This window comes from Dendrobium catenatum, unplaced genomic scaffold (assembly GCF_001605985.2).
Source record: "Dendrobium catenatum unplaced genomic scaffold, ASM160598v2 fragScaff_scaffold_256, whole genome shotgun sequence".
Lineage (NCBI taxonomy): Eukaryota > Viridiplantae > Streptophyta > Magnoliopsida > Asparagales > Orchidaceae > Dendrobium > Dendrobium catenatum.
The window spans coordinates 115,278-141,145 of record NW_021318718.1 but is presented as its reverse complement, the minus strand read 5'-3'; the positions used below and the strand labels follow the sequence as shown (position 1 = coordinate 141,145).

General features: G+C 31.9%; 1 protein-coding gene across 1 annotated transcript; it reads left to right on the top strand.

Annotated features, from left to right (window-relative positions):
* The first annotated feature begins 19,407 nt into the window (after positions 1-19,407).
* Positions 19,408-24,672, top strand: LOC110114683 (probable homogentisate phytyltransferase 1, chloroplastic). The gene is made up of 6 exons (XM_028693314.1): positions 19,408-19,548; positions 21,310-21,405; positions 23,919-23,990; positions 24,076-24,171; positions 24,275-24,379; positions 24,466-24,672. The coding sequence occupies exons 1-6, from the start codon at positions 19,408-19,410 to the stop codon at positions 24,505-24,507; spliced, it is 552 nt and encodes a 183-aa protein (XP_028549147.1). The 3' UTR covers positions 24,508-24,672.
* Positions 24,673-25,868: the final 1,196 nt, after the last annotated feature.

The window sequence follows — 25,868 nt, the reverse complement described above, 5'->3', positions numbered from 1 at the left end:
CCCTAACCATTTATCATTAGGGTCAATGTTTGACCTGATCTTGACTTAACCCAAACCTAACTAACTCAAACTCGACAATTAACCTCATTTATCACATATATGTTATCATTTTTTATATCAACACAACCTATTTAACCGAAATATAAGCCATTTAACCTGAAAATGACCCATGCAACCCAAAATCAGTTTGTTTATCTTAAACTTGAATGAAAATAAGGTAAATTTTGAGTCAATTTTAAGGTTAACCTAATTTTTGTCATTTGGGTTTATTACGAATCAATTATTTATACTCTTGAATATGAGAGGGTATTTATACTTGAGAAGGATTGGGGGTGCATGCGAAAAGGAAATGTTAAGAAATTGAACAATTTAATATATATATATATATATATATATATATATATATACATATAGAAAATTTAAAAAAACATAAGAAAAAAAAAAATCTCTTCTGGTGCCTCAGCTAAGAAGGAAACACAATTTGGCTAGTTAGTCAGCCCATATAGCAAGATTCAAATAATGACTCAATTCTAGGCTCATCTAGCATTTTTTAAGTCCTCGAGATTTTTTTTTTTAGTCCTGATTTTAATTTTGAAATTTTTGTAGCCCGATGAAGCCTCTATGATCAAGTTTAAGAATATTTGCATACCTTAGGGAAAAATTTTAAATAAATTTTACTCCAATCAATGCATTAATTTTTATGAAAAACTTATAATACGTTTAGCAAACCTCCACACCTCATAATTTGTTTAATGTTATATTTTTGTGCCACAAAGTTTTTAAAAGTATATTTTATATTTTTAGATGACACAAGTTTCAACATCCACAAATAAGGGAAAATGAGAATTCTCCAAAAAAATTCATTTGATCAAAATGAATCTCAAGGTGATATTTGAATTTGAAATTTGTTGAGTAAAATTCATAACCAACATCAAACTTATTGTCAAATTGAACATTTATGAGACGAATCCATCTACACCACAAATATTTCAATGTGAGTCCAAAATCCAAATGAGCTCAAATTAAGCACTTAAGAATATCTAAGGATTTCAAACTTTAATTGAAAGACCAAATGGTCTTCAAACACTACATGTTTATAGTCAAATCGAGTTACTCAATGAGACAATGAGACTAAGACCATTCAAATTTGGCATCACTAATGCACTCGAATACTAGATAATAATCTATGACAGTTCAATGAAGTATTTTGAATTCTATCCAAGTTCATCAAAGTGCCCCCTCTCAAAAAGATATAAATAGGGCCTTATTTTATATATGAAAGATATTTGAGAGCCAAGAGAGCTAAAAAATTCTATTTATTTTTTGGTGATAGCATCCAATGACCACCATTAACAACACCAGCACCTGAATTATTTCATCTAACTATTGTCACCTGACTGCTAACATCTAATGTCATTGTTAGGCTTCAATTAAACACCTATGGACACCTGAATTGTATAATCCCGGCCTATAATAAATATCAAACAATTATTTTTAATTGTGTAATATCAACTTCCTTAATTATGTAGAAAAATGGATTCTTATACCTACAAAAATATTGTGGATCATTGTAACTAGGTCAAGCTCTTTAGTTTTCTCGCATTTTGGATTTTCTATGTAAAAAACTATAGTCCACAACAAATTCTATCATTATGTGTTGAATTTTCATATAAATCTAAGAATTAAACACACACTCTATTGATGTAAATTTCTAGTGTATATATATTTAATTTGCAGGTGGCATCTGTTTTTGCTTGTATGGTCATTTATGCTAACGGAATAAATCAAATATTCGATATTGAAATCGACAAGGTATTTTCGACTCACCCTCTACGTTGTTCTGTGCTTATAAAACCTATCAAATAATTGTCCTTAATTGAAGTAAGATATTTAGGCTTCTTTTGTGACAGCTTTGTTATTATTTTCATCTTTTTAGTACAAAAAAAATTAATTCAAATTTCTTTTATTAAAAAGATGTTTTAAAAAATAGTAAGAAAGATGTCCCAAACTAAGCCTTGTTTATTATTGTTGTTCCATATTGATTAATTAAACTCCTAAATTTGATACATATTTTCTTATTCATAATCCATTTTTTATGATTTATTATATTAAACTATATAAATTCTTATTTTGTTTTTTAGATTAACAAGCCACACCTTCCACTTGTTTCTGGGGAGATGGACATGACAACAGCTGTTGCAATTACATCGGCTTTTGCTGTTATGGTATTATTCACAACTAAAGTGTTAACAAATTTGTTCAATCAATTTTAGATATATTTTGTTGAAATTTTCAAATATAAGCATGCAATTAATCATAAATTCACTCTAAATTAATCACACAAAAGAAAAAAGAAATGGTTCATTTTGACAGTGAAAATTTTAAAAATAACTAATTATAAAATAAAAAAATAAAGTATTTCGACATAAAATTTTCATATTTATAACGCTAATGTAAATCTTTTTTATAAATTAACAATCATATTTTAGTTATTTATTTATATGTCAGTTTTGGGTTTGGAGTCAGAGAAATATGGAGATTGAATAAAAAAATGTGACAATCGAATTGAATTTGGCATTTAAATTCAAACCACAAAAAAAAATCATTTATTACCGGCGGAGGAATTTTTCGCTTTTCGGGCGGATTCCTGGATTTTCGGTGGCTTTCCAGCATAAACTTTTCCTCCTACAATAGCCACATTGGAAACATAATTCAACGGTAGTTTTTCCTCTAGGAATATTTTCATGCAGCTTATCAGCGGATTTGTGTCAAGGTGTGACCGGCAGGAGAAGCGGCAGACGAGGACAAATCGTCGCCGGTATCCCGTGACTTTCCTATAGTGAATCGTCGATGGACAAGGGCAAATCGTTGCCGGTTCATCTACCAATTAAATTTTCTTTCTAAAGCATGGCAATGGTGCCTCCATGGTGGTCAAATGTTTATCAGGATATAGAAAGAGACGTTGTATATGTAGCATATCAATAAATGTTTAAAAGCCCACAGGTCAAAACTTTCATAAACAAGGGAAGGGATAAAAAAATTTGCTTCAATCTACTAAACAAATACAAAGGTGGATAGGTCGATCAATGAGGAAACTCTTCAAAGATTGACTATTCGCCATTTACCAAATGCATAATTTTGATAAGGTTGTGAAAAATTAGGTGTTATTTTAACTAACTTGATCAAATTTATATTCATTATTAAATATAAAAATTTTATTAAAATCATAATCACTTAAGGATTCCCTCATATTGGCCCATTCCAAGCATATTGAATCTTGATTTGAAGCACTATTCGTTTCTTTTCATAGATTAAAATAGGGGTGTCAATTCGGGTCAGCGGGTCGGGTTCGGGTCGAACCCAGAACTGACCCGGCACTATTCGGGTCAACCCAAACCCGACCCGATTCGGGTCTGGGTCAACCCGACCCGCACGAATGACCCGAAGTTGACCTAAAATTGTAAATTTTTGGGTCAAAAATCGGGTCAATATTCGATTTTCGGGTCAAAATGGGTCAATCTCGAGTATTCGAGTCAAATATGAGTTTTCGGGTCAATTTCGAGTTGCTGGGTCAATTCGAACCTGACCCGATTTTTAAAACGGGTTGATTTGTTCAACCCGAACCCAACCCGTTTCGGGTTCGGGTTGACCCGAACCAGGATTTTTCCTGGTCAGATTCGGGTCGTGTCAAAAATTGACACCCCTAGATTAAGGACCTTTTGATTTCTCCCAACTCATATCATTGTTGAAATCAATCATTCTTTGTACTTTGAAATTTAAATCATTAACAAATTATTAATAGGTGAAAGTTTTATGTTGATTATTTATTGAATATTGCAGGGTTTTGCTATTGTGAACAATGTTGGCTCAAAGGCTTTATTTTGGGGTAGTTTTCTATTTTTTCTTAACTACACTGCATATTCAGTGAATGTAAGTACCCTTCTCTTTTTAATAATTAAACTTCAAAATTATGATGTTTTAGTTTTCAATTATTATCCATATTTTATATGAGAACTTCTTTAACTTGCAGTACTTTATAAAGTAATCAATGTGATTACATTTTGAAAAGGTTAACATAAAAAAGTTTCTCATATCATAATAAACTAATATTATGTATAAGAACAACATAATGTTGGCATAAGAGCTAATGATATATTGAGCAAAGTTAGGCATTATTAACTTCATTGTGAATAATTGGTGAATATTATAACCAACTCAATATATGCTGGAATAGATAGGCTGATTAAAAAAATAATTAACAAAAAAAAACAAAATTATTTTGACTTGACATAAGCTTCGATTTTTATTGGCGATTTACCTTCTTAATATTTTGCCATTATGAAGCCATCTAAGGGCATCTCCAACAAAAAATCTCATTTTTCACTCCAAAATGCAGTGAAACTAAAAAATGATATGATTCATCTCCAATCGAATTCCATTTTGCGCCCAGGTAACCATCTTTCTCCTTCGCACATTTCTTTGGCAAAATCGGTAGAGACAGAAAAATAGAGAAGGTAAACAGTGTAACGTCAATATTGATGTCGCACTGTTCACCCGCTCGTGAGGGACGTCATCCATGTGTTTGGAGTTTAGTTAGAAAAGGCCTAACCTATTTGATTTTGTGACTTGAGCGCTTGCTCATATCCTTTGCTTGATCAATCGATCGCACTCCCTTTAAATTTAGACGCATTAGTCCTCTTACCTTTGTCGATGGCCTGTTTGGCACGCTCGCCAGACCTCTCCCACCTCGTCACTCTTGTTTCTTGCTCACTGCTTGCGTGCAGCAAACTTGCCCATGGACACGCAATACCAAACCTAACCCGTTCACCTTTTTCTTCTCTCAGATCATCCCAATCTTGTTTTCGCTCGTGAATTGGTTGGTATGAATCTTTACGGGGGGTCGCACATTATCTATTTGAGAAAATTCCTCAACGAGAAGTTTTAGTTGTATTGTACTTTAGGACATAGGAATTTGATGGCTTTTGCTTATGAAATGCGAAGAATTTATGTTCTTGTTAGCAAATTGAGCTTTGCGCCATGAGACAAATTTAAACTTTGCTCTTGAACTTTAATTATTATTGCTTTTCTTTCGTGAAATTAGCATTCCCAGAAGTCTATACACTTGTTGAAATTGAGTTTTGAAGGGTTTCCTTTTCCTAAAATTTATTTTAGTTAGTGAAGGTTATTTTTGCGGGGCATATTTGCAGAAATTTATTTGTATTATTATGACTATGCATATACGTTCAGAAGTTGTTTTAATTTAGCCATACTTTTGCTGCAATTATTTTTATTGTGATGCCTTGGTCTAAATTGATTTTCTTTCGGCCTGATAATTTCTGAAATTAATCTAACCAAAGCTGTGCTTGCTGAAATTTACAAATTATTGGCTTTATATTTACTGAAATCAGTCTTATTTGAGATTTTTATGCATTGGAATTTAATTCCATCAAGTGTATGTTCGCTGGAATTATTTGTTTGGCTTGCTATTGGGATGGATGATGATGAAAATCGCACCATTTGATAATGATTGTACCAAGTTGTGTTAAGTGTAGCCATTTCTCAAAGGCGTCATGAAGAATTTAGATGGTTTACATAATAGTGACAACCTCTATTTCATTAACTATATAATATGATATAAGAATAGATGAGTTGTCAATTGATGAAAGAGAATAATCCTGAGCGTCCGTCCTATAATAAGGACTCATTTAATAAACTTCCTATGCGATCACTAGGCAATCATTCTTTACCCATTTGAACCTTGTTTAGGTCATCTTAGGGTAGCACAATCAAGACATCATAAAAATACTTAGATGGCACATAGGAGAGCCTAGATTAAGATGAACTTATACTTAGACCTACACTGACACTCTAATACATAAAGCTACTGAGATTCTAGGGGAATGGTGCATGTCCATTTGATGCAGGCAAGCTGAGCACTACCCCCCCCCCCCCCCCCCCCCCCCCCTCTCTTTTTCTTCCCTCTTTTCTCCTGTGACAGAGGAGTCCCCCCCCCCCCCCCCCCCCCTCCTCTTTGCATTTATTTCTCTACTGTGTGTTGCTTTGGTTTTCCCCTATCCTGCTGTCTATTTTCCATGGTTTGATGGCTGTTGGTTTCCTTCTTGTTTCCTAGGCATATTTTTTTGGCTATTTGGTTCCCCATGCTGTCTATTTCCCTCCCTTTACTATTTTCGACATTTCTTTCCCCTATACATGGGGGTTGTTTGCTACGGTTTTGAAATATGTATGATTTTTGGAGATCGAAACATGCGGGTTTGCAATAGCTTGCGAGTTATTGTCTTCTTCCTCCTATTTCTAATTCGTCTTGGTCTTCTAATCTCTTCTTCTATATCCATGGTTTCCACCTCATCTGTATCATTCTTCTCAAAAATATATATAAGTTTTATTGTTTATGTTTGTCATGTTTATGCTTAAGGAAGACGTTTAATTTTTGCAATCCTAAAATTTGTTTGGTTTTTTCTTTTGGTTGCATTACCATCACACTTGAAATACACACATTCTAGATGGTACAGAAAGAGGAGAAGATTACAGATGAATGTAAAATCCAATTCATACATGTTATGCTTCAGTTAATGTAGCACTTGATACACTTATTTCTTGCACACATGTTCTTCTAATGGGGCACATACACATTCATCACACTTGACAGATTTGATGTATCTACACATTTTTATGGACACAATGCATCACTATGGTTTAAATTAGTGTGATGTAGTGCCACACACATGAATCTTATTTCCTATGCATGCATTATGAGCTCAGTATATTGACATTGTATTACGTGTTAACACAATTTGATATCCATGATATTGTGATTGTGAATTTATATTATTTATTACTAAGTTGATATATGAATATATGATGCAATGCATAGTAGAAAATATTTTGGAAAATCAAATCTTTTACATAAATTGGAGTAAAATTTCAAGACCAATTTATGTCATTGCCCCCTATTGTAAAAACTTTAAATAAAACTTTCTTTCAATCACTTCCTAAAGGGATAGTTAGAGCTACTCCTTGTCATGCTATGCATACTATATGTCTGTGAACTAGATGCAAGTTTAGCATTTGGGTCATGACAGTGTATCATAATCTTGAGTTATCATGTAAAAGCCAACATAATTTAATTTTAAAAAATATTTGATCTAACCCTGCATACTAGCATTTGGGCATTTTTTGTTTATAAGAAAAGTCAACAAGACCCATTAGGATAAGCATCTTTTGTTATAAAGTTGTAAAACTTATAATCCCTAGACTTGTATTGTATACAGACCTACCAACATGATTTTATTGTGCATTAAATGGCTACATTATGCTAGGTCTCGATATTGAGTTTTCCCTCTAGGTTCATGAGGTCCCCTTGTATAAGGTTATTAATGGTTGTTAGCTAAGATATTCAGGTTGAGTTTAAATCAACTAAGTGGACTTTGGTTGTAACAGCTTATAGGATAATAGAACCATAGAATTTTTGTCGAATTCGCTTACCTTCTTATGAGCCTTAGTTTTGATTTTAGGCTTCTCCTTGGCCCTAGGTTAATTCTAATTTATCTTTTGGACTAGATTCCTATTTTTATCTTAGTTAGTTATCCTCGAACTTCGATCATATATGTTTTTGATCTTCACTATCATTTTTTTTTATTTTCATTTAGGATGCTATGATCACTAAAGTTAATCATATTCTCAGAATATTCATTGAAAAGCTTATCGAAATATTTCATTTGATCATATATAATGTTTTTACTAGATATTTGCAAGAGGATGTACCCTGTTGTATGTTTTTTTGTTGATAATATTCTTCTTGTTGATAAGACTAGGAGGGAGTTGAATAAAAAGTTGAATTATAGAGGTCAATCTTAGAGTCTAAGGCTTCATTTGGGACATCCTTTTTATTGCTTTCTAAAATAACTTTTGAATACAAAAATTTCTAGTTCAAAATTCTTTTGTACTAAAAACTGTTTTAGAAAGCAGTAAGAAAATTGTCTCAAATGAAGCCTAAATGTTTTCATTTGAGTACATCTAAAATTAGTTACATAGTGTAATTTTAATAGTAATAAATATAGTGGTGGGATTGTCACATTGAATGATCAAGTCATTAAAAAGTTTACAAGTTATAAATAACTTGGGTTTATTGTTCAAAATGATTATGAAATAGATGGAGATATTATTAGTACAATTAAAGTTGGATGGTTGAAGTAGAGGAATGCTTTAGGCTTCTTTTGTGATAGAAAAGTATCCCTTAAACTTAAAAAAAAAATTCTATATGATGGTGGTGAGACCTGCAATGCTTTATGGTGAGAATGTTAGCCATTAAAAACGAAGCATATTTAAGTGTAGTGTTGCAAAGATAGGGATACTTAAGTGGATGAGTGAATTTACTCTTGAGACAAAATATGAAACGAGTATATATGTGAAATGGTTAGAGTAGCTCTAGCTGCAAATAAGATTAGAAGAGTTGCCTTAAATAGTTTGGTCACCTAAAACGTTAGCCATCTAATGACCTAATTAGGAGAATAGATGTATTAGATTTAGTATGTTAAAAATGTAGATATAGACCTAAAAAAACATTGTTAGAAAGTTTTAAAAATGACATCTTTTTATTACATTTAAATGAGAATTTGATATGTCGATTCAATGTGAACCGGCCCAGCCGGCCCAAAGGGGGCGGCTCAAGTTGTGTACAGGAGGCGGAAGGAGTCCACCTCCTCTCTTGATTCCGCCCAAAGGGGCGGTCCCCACTAGTCTAAACAAAGTCAAATTCAAAAGGAGTGGGTGGCTAGGGCTTGGGAGGAAAATTAAATTAGGAAAGATCTTGTATTAAAGAGGATGAGAGGGATTTGGAGAGATTATGTTTTGATTGATTGAAATTAGAATTTCTTGATGTTTGGGCTCTAGACTCTCTTGTCTAGAGATTTGAGAGAGACGATCCTCCTCTCGAATTGAGGATCTCTTGTATCTTTGCTTTGTGCTTATTTCTCTTTGTTTGTTATAAGAATTGCTATCGTTTGGTTGTTCTTCCACCACAATTCCTTTATCTTCTCGCTGTATTTACTTATTATTGCTAGGTTTTCTTGCAAACTCAAGTAGATCCGATAGGATTACTTGCAAACTCAAGTATTTCCTATCAGAATTTAACTCTTAATAGCTCGTAATGGATAAAAATGATTCATATAGCCGACCCCACATAATGGGATAAAGACTTATTGTTTTTGTACTATTTTTGCTAAGTACCAATTATTTGTTTAAACCAATATTATTCTCAAGTATAACACTTCGCTTGAACTCATGAGAAACCTCGATCCCCCATAACTAAGGGTGTAAACAAGTCGAGTTGAGTACAGTATCTGCCTAATCAAGCTAAACTTGTTTAGCTCTTACTGAGCTCGAGGTCGACTCGAGCTTGTTAAAAAATTTATAAGCTTGAGCTCATTTGAAAAGCTCGAGGTGGACTCGATTGTGGAGCTTGAATTTTAATTTTAAATAAAATTTTTCATTTTTTTAAGAATTTTTAGTTTTAGTGTAGAACTAATTTAAAAATTTTTAAAATATAATATATAATGCTAATTTAAATTAATTTTTCAATATAATTTAAGTTAATCGAGGGGCTCAATGAGCTTTCTCGAGTCAGGCTAAGCTCGAGCTTGAGCTTGTTTAATATACGAGCTCAAGTATAGACTCGAGCTCGAACTTGTGACTCGATAAGCTCGACTCGTGAGCCTGTTAACGAGTCAAACTTGAGCCCGCTCGATTCACTTATACCCCTACCCATAACTATAACATAGACCTTGATTAGGTTTATATATTAGTCTCGAGAAATATTTAGGAACTTATCTTGTCTACCTTTTATTGATTCTCATTGATCTATAGAGTATATTGGTCGAAAATAATCACTCATCTGCTTCAACTTCATGAGGCATCTTTCGAAGCTCATAATAAGTTGGGAGTGAAAGCTTATAGCCTATAAAGAGTATAGGCTCTCTCATGGGCTTGGAAAGTGCCTGCCAATTTTTACTAAGAGAATTTTTTATTAGATTATAGTGTTGTGAGTGAAAGCCCATAGCCTCAGAATCCTTGTATAAGAGTTATTAGTGTATTTAGGGCTTTTAGAGAGCACTAAGCTCTTTAAATATATTTGAGACTAATAAAAAACCTCTAGTCATTACTAATATGATAGAAGTTTAGGTTATCAATGCTTGATCCTTAAGTTGATAGTGAGAGGATATTGCCCCCTAAATTAAATATAATGGATTTGATCCCTTAGTTGATGGAATTTGTTAGTTATTATTTTTCCGTATTGTGATGGGCAAATCTAGAATTATCATGGTGATAGCAGAGCTTATTATCTTTTTGTTGAATAATATCCTCCACACATAAAATTTGAAAGAAACATGGAGTAGAAATGAAATAAGGGGAAAATTGTGGAGTATATGCTAGTTGAAATAGTTTCATTGGTATGAGTCAATGGTGACAAAGGGTTTCATTCCCCAAAATTCGAGAAGATTGCAATACAACATAGTATTTATAAATCATAAAAATAACTCTTTTAGTGGTAGTAGACGAATCTTGGATTGTCAAAAGTTGTCATCATGTAATGATGAGTACGTGACTTGGTCAAACTTCGAGAAACTGAGAAAACATGCATTGGATGTTAGTGGTTGGCACATTGAATATTGGTCATTGGTGTTTGAGAATTATAGATGATGATCAGTGGGACTATGGAATCAAGAAAAAGTGAATCAATCGGCTTTTGTCATTTTCTTGATACAAGTGGAAATTAATTGTTTGGAAATATGAGTGTTATATGTTAAACATTAGATGGTAGCCATCGAGGGTGTCAATATTGGTCAAAAGGACATTATTGGGAGGTGTTGATGGCAAACATCGATGTTGGTCGACACCTGACAATCATCTAGATGATTTATGGTCATTGTCGAGTAATTTCAGGTAAAGCTTTGGAGATCTCTAAGTGTGTGAATTCTTTCCCCGCATTGTGTTGAAATAGAGACCATTTATAAATTTGTTAGAGGGGGTATTTTGGTCTTTCATGTCAAAAATTTGGAAATTATATCAAAAGGGCTAAAGGTCTCCTTAATTACATGATATTTTGTTAGCATCTTAGTATCTTAGCGCATTAATGATATCAAAATTGAGTATTTTGAGTTCGTCAAATTTAGCTCATTGAGATATTTATTTCAAGTAGTATTCATTTCTTTAAACTTCCTGCTCTTCGTATAGCTTCTCGGAAGTAGATGGGGATGAGCTCTAGCTAAAATTTTAAGAAAAGATTTTTATTATTCGTCTATCTTCTAATTTTTCATTACATCTAATATGATGTTGCATGAGAATTGATGTAGCATCATCATTAAAAAAACATGTGATCAATATGAATTTTGAGAGAATTTTTAGAACTCAAAACATTTTAGTTAGTTAAAATTTTAGGAATTAATAACGATATCATCTTGATTTCATTTTCAATAAATTTACAGATGAAATTACAGTTTGACGGGACAAACACAATGATTCCAAGAATGTCTAGATGCGAGTCCAAATGGTTCTAAATGAAACACTTATAAAAGTATAATAAATGGTTTGAAAGCTATTATTAATGAGATTAGTAATATATAAATAACTCCTACTCTACAATAGTCAATATATGAAAGTACATCCAATTCAATGGTTGCTGATATAATAGCGTCATAATCAAGTTTTTTTAATACACATAGAAGTTGGTAAAATATTTGAGAGCAAAGATGATATGAAGAAAAAAATTTATTCGTTCTAAAGAAATCTAATTTGGATATTTGGTGCAACTTTTGTACCTGTAAAAAATATTCATGGAACATTTGCGCTAGGAAGCTAATATAATAAGACATATTTGAGGTGCATAGAAATGTATTAAAACACACTTGCTCTCTATATATTAGAGATGAAGACCATTGATAAGATCATGAATTTTTACTTAAAAGAAAAGCTTATGAGATATGATCCAAATTTGAAATAAAAGGCGGTAATACCTTATGTTAAAATGGGCTTCAAGATTTATTTGTCTTATAAGAAGGGTTTAGTGGTGTTGTGAGCTAACTATCATCTATATAAAATGAATCATGAAAGTTGACCTCTAACCATAGAGGCACCGACCCACTACCCCTTTCACCCACGATCACACGACACGACCTTAAACCGGCTCCCACTCCTCTCGACAAAACTTCCACACACAACAGAAGGAGTCATTCGAACTAAGGCTATCTTAGAACAAAACATAAGAAAGGCTTGTGACTTACCTCTGATCCCGCCGAAGTTCACCGAACCCGTCTGCTCCAAGCCATTTGACTTCGGCAGCGACTCCAACTCGTTTGCCTCACCGAACCCTTCATTTGCTACACACCGAACAAGACTCCCGTCCTGACCTCCTGCTCCGGCCTAACCAGGCTCTGACCGCGAATCCTCTACAATCGAGCAAACCGCCAAGACCGACGACCCCGCTTGCTTCTGCCCTAGTCGACTTGACCCTGCCGGCCGACTCTATCCGCCCTACCCCAGACCAACGTCCACCCGACCAGCCGCCCATCTCCGTGCGTGACCCCGACTCCCGCCGTCGTGCCCTAGCCGTCCGTCCTGATCCTCTTCCTCCCTCTCTCTGTTAATATATATATATATATATATATAAAAGATGAAATAAATAAATAAAGAAGGGAGAAGAGATTTTCAAGAAGGTACCACAGCGGGAGAAATTTGAAGGAAGTCTTAACCTCCCCTTCTCGGGGAGGGGGAGCAGGAAGGCTCCTGGATTTTCAAGGAGGCATTTTTTTTAAATTAATTAAGTTGCTCAATCAATAGGTCACGCGCAACAAGGATCATTGAAAATCAATTCCCTGACCCAACAATGTCCCGAAGTCCTCGACCATTGATTATCTTTCTAGTTGGGCAAATTGGAAAGGGCAAGTGCTCTCCCCAACCTCCCCTCGTAGGGAGGGGATGTCGGAAGGTTGTCGGATTTTTTAGAGGAATAAAAGTATTTCTTTAAAAATAAAATTAAGTCATTCAAATAAATTCAATTAATTATTGTGTCATTTCTAATGATTTAAATATTAAAAAATATATAATTAAATAAAAAGGGGTAATGGAGCATATCTTTGATGATAAAATCCAAAATTACACGTAAAAATGGATAATTCAAAATTACTATGCATTTATGAAAGAATTGAAAGCTGGTCCTATAGATATGAGTAATCTAACATCACTGGATGCATTGTTGAATTCAATACTCCAATCAAATTAAAAAAAAAAAATGCTTGTCATTTTGAATGATTACTCGCTACATGTAATTTAGAATATTTGAGTTAAATTAAAGAGAATAAGAATCACCATAAATTGGAGAAGATCAGTTGCATGATTTAGTACATCTAAAGATGCCTGAGTGTTGTAATCAACACAATCTATAAGAAACAACATCTTATGTTCAACAAAAACCCTTACAAGTGGATGGTCCTCTTGTATCAGTTATATATGTGGCTTCCAATTTCAAGCCTTCAATTAAAAGTATGAAGCATGTCATTTGAGGAGAGAGGTTTCAATTCATCAAGATTTAAGATAGTTAGAGCTTCAAATTGTTTCCTTCAACTCAAAGGCAAAATACAACATACTATAATTCACCTGTAAGTACAAACAGGGAGTTTGTAGTGCCCACGACAATTAGCTTACAAGCAAGGACAAGGAGCTTGTATCGAATAAATCGGTCCACCTATGGTAGAGAATAATGAGCAATATAATTCTCCTACGAACACGAGCACAATATCCTAATACCTGTTGAGGAAATACCCTCTTCGAGCTGTGCTAAAAAGCTTTTAAGCCATCGGATCCGCAACATTTATGCAAGCAAACAAAAGGTATATCTCTATAATAACTCCAACTTATATACTAAAATAAAATCCCGCATGTGCTCAAATAAACATGTTATAGTTACAAACAAAAGCGTTCAAGAATGTTGCGTGGGGTCAAATACTCACTAATATAACATTCTATTTTCAAACTAAACATAAACCCGCATGTGCTCCGACTGTCATATTTGATTTTTAAATCCAACAATATGAGAATACTTCGCGGGTCAAATATTTCAAGTCTCATCCTCCTCCTCAAAAGGACTGGAGTCGACCTGACTTGAATCATAAAATACCTTCAAATTCATACGAAAATAAAAGTGATTTTAACGTCACCCCGATGATGACCGTGTTGAATATAAATATCAACTAGAGGGGTTAAATTTCAATACCAATAAAAATTTGAACTCTTAAAATAAAAATATCACTTAAAATTTTAAAATTAAAACTCATTCACTTCCCGCAACCATTTGTCGGAGGTGATAAATTTGAAATTAACCTCAGCCAATGTTTAAAATTGTGCAATTGGATATTGAGACATTTTTTGTTCTTGAGGTGAGACGTAAGCCTCGAATAAAAAAATTGTGTTAAGTCAATAAATGTTAAAAGTGATTTTCTTATATAATATCAAAATAATATGTCAAATGATGAAATGTTACATTTCTCTATTGAATTATGAAGTAACGAATTCACATACATATGAAATATAAAACTGCACAAGACATAAAGTGGTAAGTGATAAATTACATGAAATAAAATTGAAATTCAAATATTATTAGAGTAAAATAATATTAAATATATGAATGACATAAAAGTATCATATAATATCAAGTTCAACTCCAAATTCCTTCTTTCTTAGTTCTAGTTCCCTACTAATCCACACTAAAATCCTCAAGAAAATTGAAAGAGTTGATAAAAACTTAGATTTCATATCCACTGTCATCACTAAGGATGTTTGTATTTGAGTCGTCATCATAACAACAAAATGGCCTCTTCCCTCTCTCATCCTATGGAGTCCAATGTCATCCAATTTCTTTCTTCTTTGTTTATTTAAATCATCTTCCGCTTTCATAAATGTTTTTTCATTAATATAAAGATGAGATTAATACTCTTAAAATTTTAGATGAAGTGGTGGTAGTGTGCGAGTTTCAAGTGATCGTTGGCGGCTATGACGATGTTTACTATGGAGAAAATGGAGGGTTGGAGGTCAAGGCAGTCGAGAGGAAGTTGTTGTAGCTTGGGGGTGCATTAAAACGTGATTTTTTTTTTGCTTTAATTTAGGTTTAATGCAAGTTTTAATAAAACTATATATTAATAAAGTGAGGCGTAAGCCTCATGTCAACGAGGCATAGCGTGCCTCAAGACGGGCCTCAGCCAAGGTGAGGTGCAAGCCTCATAAAAAAGTTTGAGATGTAAGCCTCGATGTATTTTTCATTGGAATTGCGTTGAGGTGGGCCTCAAGACGAGCATCATATTGTGTGATTTTAAATAATGTCTTCAGCTCGCAAAGAGAAAACTTCGTGTCGGGTATATCACTCAGATTCATCCTCAAATAGTCTCTTGCCATAAGGGACACATCATGTGCCCTCTTATTGGGTGGTTTTGCTGCAAAATAAAACCATTATATTATGATATGGTCAAAGCATGTATGTTCCCTAATGGCGTCAAGCCCTTAAGTAATGAATCATAGGGTATATTTGATAGGCATAAAATGCTCTATCAGCTAAGGTGGATTCAGATATATCCCCTTAGACAAAAATCAACCCAAGTCTACAAGATATTTTGTACGAAGCAACCCATGGTTATCGATAAGGTTCCTTCTGTCAGGTTGGGTGTACTACCTCCTCTGACTAAGTAGATTATGGATCATGCTTGCTCGGGATGACGGAACCATGGGATCTTGATCGGGCTCGTCTTATTTTCCCCCATCACCAGTTTCAAGTGTATGGTAATAAACTTTAAGTCTCAAATTACAGAATTTATATCCAAAATTCAAACCCTAAAATTATTGTTATTACACACTGGATTTACAATTTATATGGCCTCTTTAATAACTAGCCTTAATTGAAAGTTCTCTCTTGTTATCAAGTGGGGTAATTAACTATAGGAGCTTGTGCCTATAGGAAACCAGAACTCAGATCATAAAGTTCTCAAAAAATGAGGGTGAAATCTCTGGGTAGTGTCTTAACTAAAACCCAAGCTTCCTTCTGAAAATTCACCCGAAACCTAAGTTCGTTAAAACTCTCCTCTATCATACATGAAAAATAAAAGAAACGGTGCGGAGAATCCAGTGGCGCGCGTCGAATTTTTGGAGCCCACAATGAAGCTTTTTTTAACAAATTATGATGTTATATTTTCATGCTAAATAAGAAAAACTCAAGTATTGTAATTAATATACAACTTGATACTTCTAAACATTTGCATTCGAGGCTTTAAAGGTGCATATTGCCTAGTGTTAAATTTCAATGGAATTTTCTCAATATTAGATGTGGAGATACTTTGCTTCTAGTTGAGACTAAGGTGCAAGTATATAGATTAATTTCATTCCATATGCAATAATTGATTAAGAAAATAATGACTCATTTATGTATTTTTCATAGTAAGAGTAAGAGAGTCAATAGGATTGGCATAGAACCTATTATTTGTTTCAAATTGACACAATAATATTGTGAATGTCTTCTATATGGTATTTTGAGAGGCACATCATGGCATGTATGCTCATCAAATTGCAATGAATATCACGATAGAATTTAAAATTTACAATTGTTATGAGTAATGTCACTTGGCCTCTAAGCATAGAAATGGCTTGTTAATTGATGTAATCGATTTAATTCTTTGAAAGTGTTTGGTAATTATTTGAAATGATATATAATTGTGTTATGTATATCTAGTGATACTGTAATTAAGTTGGTAATGTTGTATAACTCAATTATGACTATTGAATTGGTGTGCTCAATTAGTTTGTATTATGTTAAGTTTATTAGTGATGATTATTGAGCCTTTGTAATGGTCTATTATTAATAATTGTTGAACCTATGCAGTGTTGTAATGATTTGTCATTGATGATTGTTGAGCCCATGTTATGTAATGGTCTTAAAGATATTCAAATAAAGTTTATTTTATCAAGTTTTGATCCTGATTTTAATTTTGTTTGAATAGATTCTAACCTTGTTCAAATAGGTTCGAGCTTGGTCGAACAAGTTTAAACTTATTCAAATAGGTCTAAACATGGTTAAATAGGGTTTGAGTTTAGATCAAAATAGATTCAAGCTTTTTTAAATAAGGTTTGAACTAGATATTGCAAAATAATAAATTATATTTTAAACAAAATTATAACATTTGTATCACTATATAAAGCATCTACAGTAGCATTAAAATTGTTATATCAATTTTCAACCAAGTTTAAGTATATTTAGCAGTTAAAATCATAAGTGCTAGTACTCCTCACTCCCATCTTCTTTTATTTTGAGTTGTCTGTAATCCTTATTATCCAAACTCTAAAATGAGACAATTGTTCCTCATCTATTGAATAGAGGGGGTCAATGGCAGATGGATCCATTAGCTTGTTCCTTACTAGATGGATCTATGATAGCATCACTTAAAATTTGTCTTATTCTTCTTTGTCATATTATATGCTTCTCATTCTACATTCTCTTTATTTAGAACTTCAATTCCTTATATGTCTATTTACAAGCTCATCTCTTGTATTTTCTTTATATTTTCAATCTTAACTTCTTACACATTCTCTTTTTTTATAATATCAATAGATGGGGAAATTTGTTGGGTCTCCATGACGACATACTCATCAATCATTGTATGACTACTTGATTCATTGCCACAGCTCACTTGGATGACAAGTTTTCTGGTGTGCTTTCTATATACAAGATCAATCAAAGCATCCAATTTTTGCTCAATTCTTAGTTGATTATTCTACAATCCTTTTATTGCAAAAAAAAAAAACCTCTGTAGTTGCCTAGAGGAAATAAACTCATTGTTGCTCCTTTCTCCAGGCACCTCCGCCTTTACTTCCTTAGCTTGATAACTACACTTACTAGCAAAATATGAGGTGGTCTGTTTCACCTTCGTAATCCTAATTGGGAGAAGCTGATAAGGAATATGTACAATAGACTTGTGAAACTCTTCCTCATCAATTTTGTGCATCATTGTAGGTTTAACTTTCTCTTTGAAAGAAATAATTCATCATAACACCCAAAGTTAGTTGATACAATTATTTAATCTAAACAATCATTTGAAATGTAATAATATGCATGACTTATATCTTTACAGTCTATAAATGACAAAAAAAAATCTTCCTTGTGAGTGCTTTTTTGCTCTTCCAATATTATCATGAAATTTTTTTTCTCCAAGGAATTCACACAACTCTTCCCTAGTTTCAAAGTGGCTTCATGACCCCAATAATATAATGAGATAGCAAATCTACTAACAATTTATTGGGTGAGGGTTTTATTTCCTATTTTATCCTCCATGTTTAGAATATTTCTCTCAATGTGGATCTTGTTCTTCTCCATCCTTTTAAGTGTCCTCTCTCGTGGCATCATTTCTCATAGATATGCAAAAAAAAGTAAAGTACTATTCCTCACATGATTGAGGAGCAGCCTATCAAAAATAAAGCAGAGATCCAACATTCAAATATCTCCAATTGTACACTCCATGAAGCCCTTTTCTAAATCAATGGTCTTTAAATTATTGATACCTTCTAGGTAAATCTCAATTAGCCTTATGCTTGTGGTGATCTGCTCAAATATCTTCTCAAAGAGAAATTCACCAAATTCCAGCATAGTGATCCAAACAAATTTAAAAATGTCAAAATTTGTGTTTTTACCTCCAATCATGAGCATAATGGAGTAACCATCATTCTTTTTATCTTTAACATTTTTTAACAAAAGTTGATGCATTAGGACCCTAAAAGCGTGCAAATATAGAATAATGAAGAACTAGTTGAATTTGCATTGTTTAGCTATCTTAAAGAGATTATTTACTTCAAATTGATTGATCACTTTCTCCGACATCTCCGGCTTGTTTGTTATTATAACAATGTAAAGTCTCTTCATAGGAATAATAAGTCCTGGTATTTGTATACATTAAAAAATAAATCAAATAAATAAATTCTATACAAGATATTGAGGAAAATTAGGTTGGAATCAAAGACTCAAACTTTATTCAAACCAATGTTTTGAAGTAATTGTTAAACGCTAAGTTTTAATTGAGTTTGAATATGGGTTCAAGAAAGGTTTGGACCTAGTTCCTTTGATGGAAGCTATGGTCGAAATATCGGTTCAAATATGAAGTTGCAACATATTTGGTTCGAACGATTTTTGAACCTCTTAAATCTAATGGTCAAATCCTAAGCTTAAATTCCATTGGAACCAAATGTTTAGGTTCAAAACTTATTTGAAGTAAGTTTAAGGTTCAAACGAGATTCAATTATATAATATGAGGTTTGAACTTTCCTACCATAACCTATGAGGACTGCCTTTGTTGGAAGAGTCGGTAAATGCATACTAATCCGCGCACCCGCCCCACGCTGCAGCGCCAGCCTCTCGCTCGCATCTGCGCACGACGAATAACTGCAATGATGTCCATAATTGCAAATCTTGGAATTGTTCTTCAAATATCAACTTTCCTTCACACGCAGGTTTTATCTTTGTCATTGTGATCTCTAATATTATCCTATTTATTTGATATTTATTGGAAAAATATTGGGCCAGAATATTTTGATTAAAATTTTTATAAGGACGAGGTTTAAAAATTATGATTTATAAAATCCATATATTTTATATTAAATTAGTGCTAAAAAGATAAAATTATTACCCATATATTACTCTTATCTCAAAATAAATTCATTATTTTTTAGATATATTTTAACAATCAATTTTTAAATAATATATTCTGATACAAAAAATTTCATATAAATTTTATTGATCATATTTTTTTGGCATATGAGATTTTTTTTTTTTTTTTTTTTTTAATTTTTTTTTTTTTTTTTTTGCAATTCTTGTTAGATAATTTAGTCATTATTTTTTCTTTGATATTAAAATTTTCTTTCTTTTTCCTCCATTTTATTTAAATCTAATCTCATTACTGTTAAAATATTTTTAAGTTATAGTTAATGATTGTTGAAAGTGTAGCTAAATATTAACTATATCACATTTTTCCTTTAATATATTTTAAGCTCTATTTTTTTAGGAAATGTGGCTAAATAAGTATTTTTTGCCATGCAATCAATTATGATACTTTATAAAAATATGACAAAAAATAAAGTGTTTAAAATCTAAATTTTAATGATAATTTTTTAAAGAAAATTATTTTAAATAATATAGTTTTAATTGCATCAAAATAAGTATAACTGTTATACTTATAACTCTATTAATCCTTAATAATTACTTATAATTTTTTATGTTAAAAACTGTATTCATATAACATAATTTGCTTTATTAAAATAGTTCAAATTTAGTTTAGATCTTAACAATGCATATCCACTCTATTTCCTTATTTCACCTTTTCATCCTTACCCTCAAAATCAGAACTTATTATTTATCTATATTCAAAATATCTTTATTATACAATAAATCTAATGTATTTAATCAATTATATGTAGGTTTTACTAAATCTTCAAGAATATAGCCACATTTTGGGAGAATAAATATTAATACTATTGAGTGATAATAACAAAAGTATAACTAACAAGTATTTTTACTCACAAGTTAAGAAATATGTAACTAATAATAGGATTTTAGTTATACTATAAAAATATAATTATAAGCCAAAATTCTAATTGTATCAATTTTTATTTTGTTTTTTATGATCGACCTTTTATAATTATATTTAGTGTTCTGACTTTTCATTGCCATAAAAATTATCTCTGCTATAATAATTGAAGCATAAAAATAATATGCATGATAGTGTTTTTTTTTTTTTTTAATAATAAGTGAATCACAAAATATGTGGCTTAAATCCATGATTTAGGAGATATGGTTTTTCACTTTCAATGCCTTTTATAAGCATATTCATATCAAATAGAAGTAAATATTGGCTTATAATTTCTTGATGTGATATTTATGCTATTGAAAATTTTCAATTGACTTTCAACTATTTTTTAATAGTGATTATTATTATATGTAAATATTTTATTTTTGCACTTGTGAGATATTTATATAATGTATTTTATGTTAATATATTGTTGAGTTCCTTTCTCTTTTTCATCAGGTTTTGATTCACCTCTTTAACGGATCAATCAATTCTAAATAATCCATTAAAAGCAATCTTTGAATCCTAATATGTTTTCTTTCTCTTTCTTTCATTTTTTTTTGGATTCAAATTTGGAGCATCTTGAAGTTATTTCATTATTTTTGCGTCCTATTTTTATATAATATTTAATTTTTTATTGATTGTACAGACCTTTGTTCTTGGAAGGCAAGCCAATTTTTCAAAACCACTAATATTGGGAACCATTGTAGTGAGCATATTCTCTGTTGTAATAGCATTATTCAAGGTATATATGCAAAATATTAGTTGTTTGGTGATTTAAATCTGAAGCAATATTCAAATTTTTCATAAAATTTGGAATTACATTATGCTTTAACTTTTAACCTTCTAAATAGACTTAATAACATGATACTCTTGAAGATCTTTTGTAGATAGCATATATTTCTTTTACCAATTTATTCTCCTTTCCGCAAAAGGATGAAATTATGTATATTAAGTTGTCTTGTTAGTTTAAAAAACAAAGTAACTCATTGTGAATGGTAAGTTATTTCAATTGAAACTCAATATTGAACCTAGGAATTTGCACATTTAGACAATTCAAAGATCCGACAGGCTCAAAATCTAAAAAAAGAAAGAATCTCGTTTCAAATTGTAAAGCATTTCAATTGAAACTCAATATTGAACTTAGGAATGTGCACATTTAGATCATTCAAAGATTCGGAATGCTCAAAATCGTTCAATTCTACAATCAATAAGGCACGAAAATTTCTAAATATATATAAAATATGATTAAAGGAGATATATTTAGACCATTTGATGAAAATAAACATAACATACTCTCCATAAATTTATAAATAGCCATTGCTCTTACATATTGAGGATGACTCTCAGTGGAGAGCATTACTAAGTTATAACTATTGACCTCCAACCATCATTTAGAACACTAAATGATTGCTTTTAGATTTGTTTGTCGAGACTTCTTATCTACCTCTGCCTTAGACTAACGATCACACAATCAAGGACATATAAGCAAGTGCTATGTTAAGACTTCCCCTTCTCTCCGTCAATCAATGATGATTACCATGATGTAACTCTACTCATCTGACCTCCCATGAATTTTACTCCCATCTCCTATTAACGACATCCCTCATGGTATTCATCATAATGAACTAAGAAGTTTGATCCAAGAGGAGCTTTCCATAGGGAACAAATTTCGACTTATCTCTCCTTAAGATTTTCGAAACTCATGTCCACTTGTTAACACCATTCAACAATATCCCATTCTAGAAAGTTCAAGTTACTCACTATATAACCATTTAATGGCCTCTTTGGCTCTTATGAGCATATGGATAAGGCCTCTAAATCACTGCTTTGTTAGCTCTTCCCTATCACCCTGAAGGTTCAATCATGCATATAATTTTCTCTCTACCACACAAGATCATCCACACTTCAACTTAACTTTTTAGGAGATTTATTGAATTGTTTATAATGAATACTAGAGTCTTCAAAGATTCCTCCAACTCTCTTAGATTTTATGGAATGAAGGGGAATATCTTAAAAAATAGTTTTAGAGAACATGTGCTAAGTTACGCCTCTTATTACGCAATTTAAAACGATAACGTCAGTCATTTACTGTTTGCTAACAACATAATTGGCCCTATACTATCTTAATTTTAAAATTATAATACCGAAATTACATAAGGGTGAATCATTGTAATTATAATTTGTGTTAGTATAATTATTTTCAAATAGGTTATGCCATATGTTTTTCCCCTTGTTTTATTTCTATATAATAATTTTATGCTTCTTAGGCACATAATTCTCTATTTTCTTGTGTGTATGTGCGGTATTCACACAAGTTAAGCTATAAACATCAATGCAAAAAAATTGAATTAAAAGCATACTAAAAACAGACATAATGAGAACAAAGGCATATAAAATATACTTAAATAATTTAATCCTATATAAAGAGAGCAACAGATTATATAAAGCATCTAGATAGAATCAATTGATAGATAAATGAAATTGACTAAATTTAACTATCATATTGTAAGCAAAAAGACTTGAGTTATTTAAGTTTGGAGTCTAATTTATTAATTATTTTAGATAAGATTTAATCTTAATTTTTTTAATATTAGTGGCAAACACAGTCCTAATTGAATGCTACCAACAACAGTAGCAATAAAAATAAGCCTTTATCCCACTATGTGGGGTTGCTGCATATTTTCTTTTTCTCCATTGTATCTGATTAATAGACAAATTCTCATTCAAATCTACTAAAAAAGATCATTTCTAATACTTTCTAATCAAATATTTTTAGGTTTATCTCTTTCATTCTTAACATAGTTTAAATCTGATGCATTTTAATAGGAAGTAGATGCAGAAATTTAGAAAATCCTTGATTGAAATTGTATGAACTTCATTAATGTAGAGGTCAACATATAATTATTTTATAATTTATCATACTTATTCTTCGGTTTATGTACACTTTTTGTCTTTACATTGCACATTCAACTTCATAAAAATTAATATGACATATCTGATAAAATCAAGCGAAATGGTTGAAATGGTTGAAATTAATTATGGCAATGGTTTAAGATTTATCCAAATGCTAGCGAGTTTGCACCTAAAGATAAATCTAGCACTGTTTAGGAGATTAATAAAAGGAAAAAAATCTAATTTAATGCAGATAACATCATTCAGTTATGTTGATTTTGCTAGTTCTTTGCATTTGCAAGAAGCTATTCTCATGTTTTTGTTGTATTTTATTTTTTAGTCATAATTATGGTTTATCAACAGGATGTACCAGATATTGAAGGAGATAAAAAATTTGGCATTCGCTCATTAGCTGCTAGTCTAGGTCCAAAAAAGGTGAGCTACTTATTTGTCAAATCATATATGACATACAGTTCTTAACTTGGATATATTATTGATTCCCTCATTTGGATTCTAACAGGTGCTTTGGATTTGCATTTGTCTGTTAGAGATGGTTTATATTTTTGCAATTGTTTTTGGAGCCACTTCTTCTCGTCCATGGAGCAAGCTCATAAATGTATGTTCAATTAATTCACTAAAGAAAATTATATGAAAATCAATTTTCTAGTTTACAATTGTTATGTTTAAGTACAATGAAAATCTTCTCGACTTTGATGCAGATATCGAGCCATTCAGCTCTTGGCTTAATCCTTTGGAAGCAAAGCGGGTCTATCGATTTGAAGGATAAATTTTCTCTGCAATCCTTCTACATGCTTATTTGGAAGGTAACAATATTTTTTTTTTTGTAGAATAGATAATTGGTCATTTTTATCAGATTTGACAAATTATATATATTTTTTTAATTTTGCAGTTGTTATATGCTGAATACATGCTTCTTCCACTTGTGAGATGAAATGAAGCTTGTTGACTACTTGAGACCAATTATGACTTCATTTGGGACAGCTTTCTAAACCAACTTTTTAATATCTCCATATTAAATATTGACTCAAGATATTGAACTTCTTGATGATGTTGGAAATCTTCATTTTCTCTACCTTCTCCAAAATTCCAACCTAAATCTTTGCTACATGATTTCAATTTTCTACCAAACCACCTACTTTTTATTCATATGCGATGTTGATCAAAGGTGAGGTTGAGATTAATATTTGACATCTCAAAGGGATTCCATGCAAATTTATTAATATTACCTCTAAGTAGGCTTGTTAGATTAGTTAGATAAATATCTTCACATGTGGCATTGATGCTTAAGTTACACCCATAGTCGTTTTTGAGTTTGCGGGTAATTTGACAACTTAGTTGACTTCCCAATCATTAACATTTGTTGGTTGTCCAGGGGAAGCTGGTGACTAGAAGCTTAGGCTTTTTTATATGCTATATAGATTCAAGTTCTAGGAGGCCACTAACTCCCCCCAAAAGTAAATTTGATTATTGAGCTTAAGAAAATTAAGACATATGTGGTATGTTTGATTTATCAGTTAAAATATTTTAGTAGAGGTCCTTCAAATGTAACATTATAGGTAGACCATGGTTGGAGCACGATAAACTTTTCTTTGTGGGTATTCGAGTATTTTTTATCCCCTAAAGTGAAGTCGAGGTTGATCAACCCCCTATAAGGTCCACCTTTCCTTGATGGATGGATTTAACAATATCATCATCATGCACCCCATAAATTTAGGCATCTAGTCTCATCCTCTCAATAAGGTGTTGGAAGATAAATTCATTGAGCTATATGCATCAACTAGAATACGAAGTACCTAAGAAATATTCTGAATCACTTGGATCATAATGTCATTTTTGTAATGCTCTAAGTGGAAGAGATATCTACATCAACAAAAGAAATTATAAAAGATGAAATGTTAGCAATGTTTATCTCTTAAGAATTGAGATTCCATGAACTTCAATTGTGTGAAGCTTTAATGGCAGTGCATCATATGACAGCATTAAGGTGATTTATTATGTGTAACTTTTCCATACTACTCTACTTTAGCATTTAGGCTTGAGGTTGGCCTTCTTTCTACTCTAGCTAGATAGAGCTTCCATTTCCCATTGGAATGGTTGTGATTTGGCCAAATATTGCTCAGATAACTCTTCTTGAGAGGATTCTCCACCAACACCTTAAGAAATTTCATGCATGTAGTCATTGTGGCACTAATAAAACTTTGACCTGTTAAGGTTTTTTAATAGAAAGCAAGGAGGAGCTAATAAGAAAAAGTACTAATAAGCAACGAAATTCTCATTGATTTCATGATTAAA

Bases quoted from the DNA above. Each gene is read 5' to 3' on its own strand.
- LOC110114683 (XM_028693314.1), top strand. From the start codon at position 19,408: ATGCATACTAATCCGCGCACCCGCCCCACGCTGCAGCGCCAGCCTCTC. The intron at 24,172-24,274 runs GTATGTTCAATT...ACTTTGATGCAG, and splicing joins CATGGAGCAAGCTCATAAAT to ATATCGAGCCATTCAGCTCT. The intron at 24,380-24,465 runs GTAACAATATTT...TTAATTTTGCAG, and splicing joins TCTACATGCTTATTTGGAAG to TTGTTATATGCTGAATACAT.